The sequence below is a fragment of the Nannospalax galili genome, unplaced genomic scaffold (assembly GCF_000622305.1).
Source record: "Nannospalax galili isolate Female #2095 unplaced genomic scaffold, S.galili_v1.0 scaffold305, whole genome shotgun sequence".
NCBI lineage: Eukaryota > Metazoa > Chordata > Mammalia > Rodentia > Spalacidae > Nannospalax > Nannospalax galili.
This window is the reverse complement of record NW_008356258.1, coordinates 7,034,132-7,046,951: the sequence shown is the minus strand read 5'-3', so window position 1 is coordinate 7,046,951 and position 12,820 is coordinate 7,034,132. Positions and strand designations below refer to the sequence as shown.

At 39.3% G+C, this 12,820-nt stretch overlaps 1 protein-coding gene and 1 long non-coding RNA gene across 2 annotated transcripts in view; one reads left to right on the top strand and one right to left on the bottom strand.

Moving 5' to 3' along the window:
* Positions 1 to 1,136: 1,136 nt before the first annotated feature.
* Ctso (cathepsin O) overlaps positions 1,137 to 12,820 on the top strand; it is a 27,022-nt gene continuing 15,338 nt past the window's right edge. Inside the window, exon 1 of the mRNA XM_017803504.2 lies at positions 1,137 to 1,976. Coding sequence (XP_017658993.1) covers positions 1,761 to 1,976 — 216 coding nt within the window. The 5' untranslated portion in view covers positions 1,137 to 1,760. The remainder of the gene's footprint in view (positions 1,977 to 12,820) is intronic.
* LOC115067813 overlaps positions 1,971 to 12,820 on the bottom strand; it is a 23,096-nt gene continuing 12,246 nt past the window's right edge. The window contains exon 5 of the long non-coding RNA XR_003847185.1: positions 1,971 to 2,308. This is a non-coding gene — a long non-coding RNA (uncharacterized LOC115067813). The remainder of the gene's footprint in view (positions 2,309 to 12,820) is intronic.

Here is a 12,820-nt window from a genome sequence, read left to right as displayed (position 1 = left end):
TTGCAAAGTTAAAACATCATAGCAGGGGTAGTAGCAGAGCAAACTGCATATAATATGAGCCAGGAGGCAGCAAAGAATTGCACGGATGGTCCCACAGTGCACTTAAGAGCATGCCTCTGACAATATAAGGACCTTCCATTGATGTTTCCATAAGCTACCATCAGCAACAAAGGACAGGCCTTTGGGGACCTCCACATCCAAACTTCAGCACCAGCCCTAGTTTCATTTTCCTTTAACAAAAGGAAGTGGAAAAGAAACAGCCTGGGAGCTGTTTCAAACCATGGCTTGATCATCAGTCATGTAACAGGGAAGTTGGTTGAGAAGGAAGAGCCTTCACATTCCTGGGAACATGGTGATCAAGGCTTTCTTTATAAAGGAACTGTTTTTGGTCAAAACAAAATGAGAAAGAAGAAGGAGGAAGAAGAGGAGGAGAGGAGAGGAGGAGGGAAAGGAAGAGGAGGGGGGAGGAAGAGCAGGAGGAGAAGGAAGAGAAGGAGAATAAGAAAAAGAAAAGAAAAAAGGAAAAACAGAATCAGGACCCACTCCAAAATCAGAATTCCTATTTCCTGTGCACATTCTATTCTGAGGGACAGTTGTATATTCCCATGGGCCAAGGATGATATAACAAACAGTCCTCTGGAATCACCGGGTGTTATTAAAAGAAAGCCTTGTCCCAGTCCACCAGAAAATCCTTTACCTTTGGGACTGAAGAGATGGCTCAGTGGCTAAAAGCACTGGTTGCTCTTGTACAGGACCCTGGTTCAGTTCCCAGAATGTACATGGCAGCTAACAACCATTGGTAACTACAGTTCCAGGGGGTCTGAAGTCCTCTTCTGGCCTCTATAGGCATTGTAAACACGTGGTGCATTTACATACATGTAGGCAAAACAGTCATACACGTGAAAGAAAAATAAATAAATAAAAATTATAACAAAAGAAAAGCCTTTACCGGTGATGTGGCTAGACTATTCACTGATGTCAGCTCTTCCTGTAGTCCCTAGCATGGGCTATTAGGTATAAAAATGGTTAAGAAAAATTAATTAATTAACTAATTAAAGTAAGGGGAGAATGCATAACGCATGGATTAAGAAGTAAGCCAAGCGAGACATTTTAAAACAATATTAATTTAAAAATATTTATATTTTTATTTTTTTGGTCCTCTCAGAGCCAGATATTAATTTTTTAAAAGTCACCTTAACAGTAGGATAATTTACACTGTACACAAAACTGACTGCCTTGACTATTATGAAGCGTTTGAGAAGAATTACTTCAGTTAAATCTTACCACAAACTTAAGTAGGTGCAACCTTTCCCTTCGCAAATGCAGAAATGGCCATATTATTGTAGATAAAATAGTGTGTTTTTTGCACAAGAGTAAAATTTTGTCACACTTTTACAAATGTCTGTTCAGCAACGACGCAGTGTAAATTCACACAATTTTATCTACATACAGCCTGCTAAATTCAACAACTTGCTCGAATTATTCCATTTGAAATGAAAAGAATAATGGGTTTAATCTTGAAAGACAGGAAATATAATAGTTTATATTTTCGTGTTACTGCAGAAAGCATGCCTTAGTTGGTTTTGGTTTTTTTGTTTTTATATTTAATTAATTTATTTATTTTTCTATAAGATTAGATGCAAAACCTCTGAAATGAATAGCAAAGATCAAACAAGCAACAAGCCCCAACAGCTTCCTTTCGTTCAAGTCGCCAAGTTCAGAGCCTTGGGGGCCTTGAGAAGAGCGCCACTCTGCAGGACATGCACCCCACTCCGGCAGTGGGCGGAGCCGGAAAACCGAAAGCGAAAGCCCTGGGCGCGGCGGAGCGCGGCGGAGCTCGGCGGGCGATGGAGCCGCCGTGGCCCTGGCTCTGGTTGCTGTGCTGCTGCGAACTCTGCCTTGGGGATGCGCGCCCCAGCGCCACTGTAGCCCGGACCTGGCCGCGGAGCCGCGAGCGAGAGGCGGCAGCCTTCCGGGTACCGACTGAGCCATTTGCTTCCTTGTCCTTCCCTCGCCTCCTAGCCTTGATCCCCCAGCAGAGGGTTTTCTCTGTGGGTTGATGCAGTGCGCCGCAGACCGTCGAAGGATTGTCGGGTAGTAGGTCTGATGGGAAGCAGCATCTCCTAGCTGGCCGCGGGGCCTTGCCTCCCGGCTCCCGAAGCTGCTCCAGTCCTCCTTGCTCAGACCCAGATTCAGGAAACCAACCTGGGGCTTAGAAGGACGCCCGCAGGGGGCGCTGCTGCTCTCCTAGAATCGGAAGTGAAGTGCCAAGGGCAAGTTCAAGCTGCCAGCCCTGGTGGAGACTGTCCTAGAACAAAAAAGAAGTGTTTCATTTCCATTTTTGCCCCAGATTATTTAGAAAAGTTTTCAAAATAATCCTTCAGTTTTACTCCAACCTTAAAACTCTGAATGAGACCAGTTAGCTGAGTGCCGATTGTTTGCCGGTACCTAGGGAAACTGCAAGGGATGTGGATTTACAGTTGGCCTCTGGTCCTGTAGTAGGTGCTAGCTGACACACCTTAAGACCTAAAAAGATGCCATTACGATTTTACTTATTAGAAAGGAAAATTCATTCTGAACTAAGAATCAGTCCGAATTCAGTAATATTGCTCATTGGAAGTATATCTAAAGTATTGAGTATTAGAGGCTCACAGTGATCAGTGTGTTGTTTCTTTCCTCATGGCTGGGACGAAATACCCAACAAAAGCCACTTAAAGAAAGAAAGGTTAATTTTTGTTAGTAGTACAGTCCATCATGGTGGAGAAGTCATGGTGGTAGGAATCTGAGGCAGCTGGTCACATTGCTTCCACAGCCTGGAGAGGAGAGAGATGAGTGCTGGTCTCAGCGGGATTGCTCTTCTGTCCTAGTCCGTGACCCCATCCTATGAAATACTTCAGCACATTTATGGTGGGTCTTTCCTCTGTCAACCAAATCTAGAAACACCTTCACAGATTTCCCCAGAGGTTTGTTTCTATGGTGATTCGAGATCCCATTAAGTGGACATTCAAGATTGAGCATCACAACCATTTATAAATAATATTAAAATGGAATTTATGTTGTAAGTCATAATATGCATACCTGCTATATTTGTGTCCCATAAGGAGTTTGTAACCCAGAGATGAATATCTAGAAAATGCAACTCTCTTCAGGAGAATAAATAAGGGTGCAAATGGGAAAGTGGAAAGTTGTACATTCAGGAAAACATTTTAAATCTTGCTACATTTTAGAAACTTTGGGTTGAGAATACCAAAACAGTTTGCAAACTTTTCAGATTCCTATTATTAATAGGAATTTGCTTGATCAGGTGGATGCATTGAAAATAGAGCATTTAGACTTTAAACTATATTTGCAAGAAATTGTGAACAGCCCCCTAGATGCTGGACCTCGGGTGGAGAGCTGGACATGTGAACGGGAGCAATGGCTTTATTTCTCTGGTAACCATGAGCGTGGGAAGGTTTTTTTCCTGGCTTTACAGGATGATTTAAAATATATGGTAAGTAAAACCCAGTTTATAATTCTAAACAGTTATGTCAACTAGAATATTCTTAAATGAAAATTAAACTGTACCTGTAACACTCTTTCACAAGCTATCATTACATTACTACCAAATGAGACAGACTCCTCCATGGTTTATTGTAGGATGCCTTATAGAATACCTGACTACAAAGAAGGGACAGTGCTCCCGCATAGAATTTGAGTGCTCAGCAACCTAAGTGTGTGCACATGTTTGCTGATGCTCTTTATTTTGACACTTAACTTTCATTTGACTATTCCTGTGGATTCTAGAGAAGCATAGAAGGCTGGTGTGTGAGTCAGCTTTCTGATACTGTAACAAAATACTAAAGGAACCACTGTTAGAGGAGGAGATCTTCATTTGGTCTCTTGGTTTCAACCCATGGTCACTTGGCTTATAGCCTTGAGCCAGTGGCAGCAGAGTGGCCCAAGGCAGGAGCATGTGGTACAAGAGACCTGTTCATTTCCTGGCAGCCAGGAAGCCAAGGGGCAGGGGCAGGTACTAATATGCCCTCCAAGGAGCATCAAGAGTACTTCATAATCAGAGCTTATAGGGGCTATAGATGTTGCTTTAGGTCAAATCAAAGTTGGAAGTCCTCATACTCCTTCAGAATAATATTGATGTGCCAATTAGGATGTGCTTGTACCGCCTTAACACTTGCTGTAATGTCATGATACATTGTTGTTAAAATATACATGCTTCTCAGCTTATCTGTATATAAATTGTATTATCAAATCTTTTAATTTTTTTTCTTCATTTTTTGTGTTTATGAATGCTTTGCCTGCATATATTTAAGTGCACCTATGTCATGCAGTCTCCACAGAAGTCAGAAGATGTTAGATCCTCTGGAACCAGAGTTATGGATGGTTGTTAGCTGCCATGTAGATGCTGGGAACCAAACCTGGGTCCTCTGCAAGAGCAGCCAGTGCTTTTAACTGCTGAGCTATCTCTCCAGCTCCAATATCAAATCTTTTAAGTGAATGATTATAATGAGTGAACCATAGATACCTGCTTGCTGAATCCACCATTCTAAAATTTGGGTTATCTCCTCCAAATAAACTTGATCAAGGCTTGGAAAGTATCTTAAAGATATGAGTCTGAAATTAGGTAATTAAGTTTAGTAGACATTTTTCTGATGGTTTTAGTTCAAACCATACATTGTCTAAATGGAAATATATAGAAAAACTTTTAAAATATCATTGATCAAAATACGTTCATTCATTTGTCTTTCTGACCACTCATTCATTCAACAACTTATCATTTAGTCTGAATAAGGACTGATCTAGATTTCCTTACTGATGAACTAAAGCCTAATATATGTGCAGGCCTCTAAAGTTATATAATGAGCAAGTATTCAATGTTTAAACATTTAAAAAATATTTTATCTATTTTATGTGTATGAATGTATTACCTGCAAGTATGTAAGTGCACCTGTGTCTTGCAATGCCCACGGAGTCAGAAGATGGTGTCAGATCCCCTGGAACTGGAATTATGGATGGTTGTTAGCTGCCATGTGGGTGCTAGGAATTGAACCCGGATCTTCCACAAAAGCAGCCAGTGCTCCAAATCACTGAGCCGTCTCTCCAGCCACATATTTAAACACTTTTAAAGGTTAAATTTTAAACATTGTATGAGAATATGTAAGTCACAGTACTTGACTGAGGCAAGAGGATTGCTTGAGCTGAGGAGTTTGAGACAAACCTGTGCAATGTACTCTATCTGAAAATATAAATCATAAATATATATATATATAATATATATTTCACTATAATTCATTTCCCAGTAAACAAAGAGTATGAATTTCCATAATTAGAAAATAGATTCCCCAATTAATTCATAAAACACATAAAAACTAATTCACAGATACACATTATTTTACTTTTCATGGTGAACGTGTATTATTTATATATAGACTTCAGCACACTATAGGTAAATGTTTTGTCTAAGAAACTTTCCTAAAGTAGGAATTTATAAAACCTGTCCTAGGACAACTTTTTGCTCTAGTTGGTTTTCAACAGGGACACTGCTGGTATTTCAGGATGGATGCTATTTGCTGTGGGCATCATCCTGTGAGTTGTAGGGTGTTTAGAGCTCGGACTCTGAGTGTGAGATGCAGTAGCATTCTCCAAGTTTGAACAAAGGATAAAATAATTATCAGCTGTGAATCACAGATCTAAGGTTTGGTTTGCAATCCCCATGTCTTAAGAGAAGCTCTCAGCAATGAGCCCATGTTGAGCATATTTTACCTTTTTTTTTTTTTTTTGCTCATCCTTACATTTGCTGCACCATCCAAAACCCCAGTCACTTCCAAGGTGAACATGTCACATGTATACACAAGGCTGAACGTTTGTCCTGCACCAAACTTTAGAATCTGCTAATGAGGACGGTAAGAGACAAAGTTTTACAGAAGGACAAATAGTGAGTTCAGAGTGCTGAAGGGAAAGTGAATACAAGCCAGGGGGTGAAGGGAGCCTTTCATTCAGTCTTAGCTACTTGACAGGCTGAGGCTGGAGGATCACGTGAGCCCAGGAGTTTAAGACCAGGACTGACAGTATGGCAAAAATCCCATCTCTTAATCTGAAAAATGATGATGAAATGTATGTCCTATGAACGTGAGCCTCATCACAGGGGGAAACGTTATTACATATATTGGTAGAGCAAATAAGCCATAGTTAACAGAAGAAAGTTTATGTAGTAATGAGGAATTCCATACACCAAATTGCCATGGCAATCTGTGCTAATAAAATCCACATGAAGCCCCATAAAGTATGTGTCCCTTCTGCTAGGGCTCTTCAGGCTGAATGGCCAGACTCCTGCACCAGATGCTGGTTGTATCACTTTAGGAAAATCAAGCATGCATTCATGTCTCAGTTTATTCATCTCTGAAGAGCAGGTCAAGTGAGTAATTCCTTTATACAGAACTATCAGTTCACAGAAAGAGCTTAGAACAAGCTTAGAACAAACACTTCCAATTAGCCAACTCTTCCACCCCTTCAACTACATATTTAGTGAATTCAGTGGCTAGGAACATTCTTCATAGAGATCAGAAACCCCGAAAACTTGGTCTTTAAGAATTTGCTTACTTCCCCAAACCACTGAGCACAGCCAAAGAAAAAATGCATTTAAAATATTCTTCTTTACATTAAATCAGTGAGAAAGATTTCCCTGACAGCTGTCCTTTAAGGGATAGATTCAGGACCCCTCCCAACCTCCCATGGCTTTCTACTCTTAGATCTTTTTGAAAATAACTCTCTCTCAGCTATCCTAAACAAAACAGCTTTCTAATACTTTACTACCCATAGTTGGAAAGTTTAGGAATTTTTTTTTTTGGTGTGGGGGGGTCAAGATGCCTGAAATGGAATGAGAGACTTTCTAATTTTGTAAGAAAAATGTTAGTTTCTGAAGAATTTTAAAACTTCCTAATCGCCACATGAGACCAGTTCAGGCCTTTTATCAATGTAGTTATCTTTTGTCATCACTAGCCTGAAACAACCCTCCCCTGCATGCTTCTGGTTTTCAGTAAATACTGTCATTCCTTTCTAATTATGGGCTTATAGGAACCTCAGAGCATTAATGTAACATCCTAGCTAGGCCAGTAAAGCAATAGATTAAAATACTGAAGGGGTGCATAGGAAAATCTCACAGTTGAATTTTAGTTCTCATATGTGATCCCACACATTCACATACATACATGCCTACACACATACACATGCACACACATGCATGCCTGTACACATGAACATACAGATACATGCATGCACATTCACACTCATACATGCCTCCACATGCTCATGCATGTATACATACAAATGACCATGCATGCCTGCACACATATACATTTATATCCACTTATAAATGTGTGTAAACACATATACACAGACAAAGTTAAAGAAAACTTGGCTTCCAGAAGTCACTGTGAGGGTAACTGTAAAGACAAGATTTTCTAGGGTCAGGATCTTAACTTGCAGTGTTATAAAGATGGGCCCAGCTTGGTGTCCAATGCCTTCAGTCCCAGCACTTGGGAGGCAGAAGCAGGCAGATCTTTGTGAAATTGTGGCCAGCCTGGTCTACATAATGAATTCCAGGCCAGGTAGGGCTACAGGGAGAACTTCCACAAAAACACCGGTGGGGGGAGAGAAAGTTAAAATGTATGTATTAATATCCAAGGAGCAAATTTATTCCTATTTTTTATGATCACAGAAAAATTTCCTTATGTTTTTGTTGTAATCTTGAAGCCTCACCCAGGAAAGAATCTGGTATCTCACTGTAAATTAATCAATTAAACACACTCATTTCAGGCAAAACAAAAAGTAGGCAGTGTAGCTCTTTCTCCACTGTACCTGTTCAAAGGCTCTTATTTATCAGCTTGAATTTTTCTTACATAAGGTCCATCTGATTTCCAAGCTTCCATACCATTTAAACCACAAGTGAAATGTTTCCTGTATGTTTCACTCATCTTAATGTCTTCTTTTCTTAAATGCAATTATGATTTAAGTCTCAGGGCTGGACCTCAACCTAATGGTAGAGAGCTTCGTGTACTAAGACCCTGGGTTCTGGGGGCTGCAGAGATGGCTCAGTGGTTAAGAGCACTGGTTGCTCTTGCAGAGGACCCGAGTTTGATTCTCAACACCCATATGGTGGCTAACACTTGCCTGTAACTTCAGTTCCAGGGAATCTGATGACTTGCTCTGGCCTCCTTGGGCATTGCATGAGACAGGTGTACCTACATATGTGTAGGCAAAAGACTCATAACCATAAAAATAATTTAAAAAGAATTCTGGGTTTTATACCCAGTACTAAGTTCTCTGTAAAAGGCACAGGTCTTTCATTGTAACTTTGTATATGGCTTTAGTGATGGTTACTGTATACCTGCCCACCATCTCTGTTGCTTTATGTCAAGAACATACTAATTGATTTTTTTTTACCTGGTGTTGGTCCTAAGACACAGGTTTTTGGTGTGAGAGCAGAGCCTTATATAGACTCAACTGCTGAGGCTGTAAGAAATTTGCTTCAATAGACAGAATTGAGGGCCACTAGGAAAGACACAGCAAGATACAGATAATACCAGACATAAAATAAAGGACTTTTAAAACAATGTGAGCCTCATGTCACTTAGAATTGGAATGAGTTTTACTGTTACAGCAAACAGGAGAATAAATATTCTTGGCTATACTGTCCTGATGTCATTATTTTATTATGAACACAAAAGTAGCTTGCTTGCAATAGGTAAAGAATCTTCATTTGTTAATACCATGAAAAATATTTGCTCCATTTTAACGTAAGGTGAAAACATGATCTTTGTGTGATGTTTCCTTAATTTTAATGAGCTATTTTTAAAACAATAATGAAGATGTAGCATTGGGACATTTAACCGATCACTTTTTCTGCTAGTGTGGCAGATGACTGTCCTCCGAATGTCAGGCTTGGGCAGATGTCTTCTTCCCAAACTTGGTTGCACCCCTGGCCCAGGATCATCACAGAACTTACTGACTGTTGACCCTCCAGAAGAAAGGATGGTCAGGGAGAGTCAGTCATGCCTACCAATCAACCAGTTTGTCCTAGCTGCACAAGGGGGTAGGATTAAGGGTATCAAAGCTGAAGAAGCTCATAGAGAGGTGCTCTCTCTCCATTTTGTACAGCTGTGGGGAGGTCGCATCCATGCCTGGATGGAGACTTTCCAGTGCAGTCTTAAGGAAGAACACCTACACCCTTGTAAGTAAACTCTCACCCGCTGCTTTGTAAGTAAGCCTAATAAATTCACTGGTTCTTTGCTCGCACCCCCCAGAAGGAATTTTAGCAACAGTCAAGCACTATGAAATATATCTTCCCAACATTATCATAATTAATCCCTAAATTCTGCCACTAGAACCCCAGCTCGAGGAGGTTGAACATGTTGCTTTTGGTTGCATAACAAAGATAAGGCATGGTTTTCAGTTCATTAAAATTAAGTGTGTATCCCAGCAACTGGGAGGTAGAGGCAGGCGGATCTTTGTGAGTTCAAGGCCAGCCTGGTCTACTTAGTGAGTTTTAGGATAGCTGTGGGTACAAGGAAACCCTGTCTCAAAAAGACAAAAAAAGAAAAATAAAGTTAAGTGTGTATATGCTTAAGAGCATAAGAATGTAAGATAATTATACTTGTACAAAACCTTCTAGGGGAGAACATTTGATGTTACTAAAGGTTTTATAGAATCAAAACAAAGGAGTTGGAGTTAGTGGTAGGGAGAGGGTAAAGAACATTTTGTCTTGGCAAGAAGTCAGCAGTGATAAACAGGCTGTAGGGAAGCATGAAAGGGCAGAAGTCACTTCAGAGCAATGAAATGCCTGAAAAGTGGAAGTTTTCCACTGGTCTCTGTTTGAGCAAGTGGAAACAAGCAGAGCTCAGAGGAGGCCTGTGGATGCTGCTGCTGCTGCTAGACATGTAAGAACCACATCTAAACCAGCAACAGTCAAAAGTCATAGAGGAGACACATTTGTCTTCTCAAATCATTACTGAAAATTAGGCTTATGAATACTTAACATAGGTCAACCCTATATTATATACTCTTACTACTATGTGATGCTATAACTACTACTCAGCAACCGGAAGGACTGCATGGATGTTGAAATGATATTTTTAAGGCAAAGCAATAAACAATGGCACTTGAGAACTCATGGAGAATGGGTGATGTACAAATTTGTAAACTTCCAGGTATTTTGGATTTGGTATTACGTTTGGTAACTAGGGATGGCAACATTTCACAGTACTCATAAGATTAATAAATTATCCATTAAGACCTGTTTCCAAATGCTCTCTAATGGAACTGAAAGAATGTGAATGGGCTGATGCCTTCCACCTTTCAGCCACATGTTCATTTGACCTCAGAAGTGTACCTGTGAGCGCTTGGAGTTATAACATTTTCCACACCTGTGAGTTTAAAGAACTGACATTGCAGCTAAGTGGTAGAGCTTTTGCCCTGGTTTGATGCCAAGCACCACATACTGAACAGTACACCCACACACAAATGATAACAATAATATCGATTAAAATAAATTCTTGGAATTAAACATTCTAGGTCAAACACATTACTCAATTTTAAAGACTAAAGTACGTGCCAATTTTTACCTCACGGGCATGTGCATATTCTTATTTACCACCATCCTCTTCAAGAATGAGTCTTATTTTTATAAACTGCAAAAATTTCATAGGTAAAAATAAGAGGCCATTATTTAATTTTGTGTTACTTTCCCTCTGAAATTCTTCTAGAATATTTTTATTACTATTTTTACTTTTTGTGTATGTGTGTATTGCTTGAATGTACGTAAGTGCACACATGTCATGCAATGCCTGCAGAGGTCAGAAGAGGGTGTCAGATTTCCCTGGATTGGAATTACAGATGATTGTTAGCCACCATATGAATGCTATGAATCAAACCTGGGTCCTCTGCAGGAGCAGCCATTGCTCTTAACCACTGAGCCATCTCTCCAGCCCCAAACAAATTTTATTTGTTTTTATTTAAGTTTATGAGTGTTTTATCTGATGCACATGTCATGCAGTGCCTATGGAGGCCAGAAGAGGGCATCAGATCCCCTAGAATTAGAGTTGCAAGTGGTTGTTAGCCTCCATGTCGGTGCTAGGAATTCAACCTAGTCCTCTACAAGAGTAGCTAGCGCTCTTAACCACTGAGCTATCTCTCTGGCCCCATACTTCATTTTTTAAAAATTCATTTATTTTTATTTTATGTGTTTAAGTGTTCTCCCTGCATATATGTAAATACACCACGTGCATACAATGCCTGCTAGAAGAGGACATCAGACCCCCTGGAGCTGCAGTTATAGATGACTGTCAGCTATAATATAGGTGCTGGGAACTGAACCCTGGTCCTCTTCAAGAGCAGCAAGTGATCTTAACTGCTGAGTCATCTCTCCAGTTCTTCCACTGAATTCTTAAAAACTGTGTATTAATAAATTACTTTTCTATTTTTAAAAATATGCGATTAGTTACTTTCACTCTTTTACTATTGACATATTATTTGCTTATTGATTGGATAGGCCCCTTGAATAGGAATACCATTAACTGTTAGTTGCAAATCATTTTTAGGGGCTTTGCTTGCTTTGCTATTTTTTGTGGTTTCTGTGGGTACAGTGAAGGCATTTGTGTGGTCACTTGTATCAATTTTGGCATCATTTTCCCTTTGGTACTAAACTGTAAAAGCCCTTACCAAATGGCCAATTTCTTTAAAAACAAGTTAGAATTTTGGCCAGAATCACATAAAATATCTCTATTAATTGGGGAAGATTGTTATCAAAACCAGTGTTGCATTTTTAAAGCCACAAGCATGGTATAGATCACAGACGATTTGTATTAGTATTTAATAGTATTATTTAATTTCCTCTTGTAATATGTTGTAGATTCAGTGCCTAAGATTTTTTTTGTTAACTGCATTCCTTTAAAGTATTTGAAAATTCATTTACTGTTTCCTACTCAGTACTTTTTTAGTTTTAAAGTCTCACTTTCTAATATTTCGTTGTCATTATAATTAAATTGATTTTATATTGTTCTTGTGTATTTTACAAGCTTGCTAAAATGTTTCTTTTAAATTCAAGCAGCATTTTGCAAATTTCCTTATGCCTTCTACATATACTGTAATGTTCTTTTCAAGTATTGAGTTTTCCTTCTTTGTTTAAAATATTACTGAGGGGCTGGAGAGATGGTTCTTAAAGAACACTGGCTGCTCTTGTAGAGGACCTGGATTTAGTTTCCAGCACCCACATGGCAACTCACAACCCTCTGTAACTCCAGTTCCAGGAGATCCAAAACCCTCTTCTGACCTCCAAAGGCACAAGTATGGTACATGTACATACATGCAGACAAAACACTCATATACATAACGTAACAATAAACAAATTATGAGACTGGAGAGATGGCTTAGTGGTTAAGAGCACTTACTGCTCTTCCAGAGAACCTGGTGGTTAACAACTATTAGCAACTCCAGTTCCAGGGGATCCCACATCCTCTTCTCACTTTTCTATGGGCATTGTACACATATATTGCACTTACATGAAGGCAAAATACTCATAAGTTATTTTTAAAAATAAAAGCGAATAAATATTTTAAAATATTATTGAATAAAGTGAGACTTTTGGTAACATTTGTGAAATAAAAATATAGGAACAACAAGCATTTTTTTTTCATATTTCCTATTCTGAAGAAAAGAACATTGAATCCTCTACCATTATTAAGTAAGATGTAGGCTTCTAGTAGAATCGTCCCACCAGTTTATAGACATGGTCCTTGATTCTTAGAGTTCACTGAAAATAGTTCTCAAG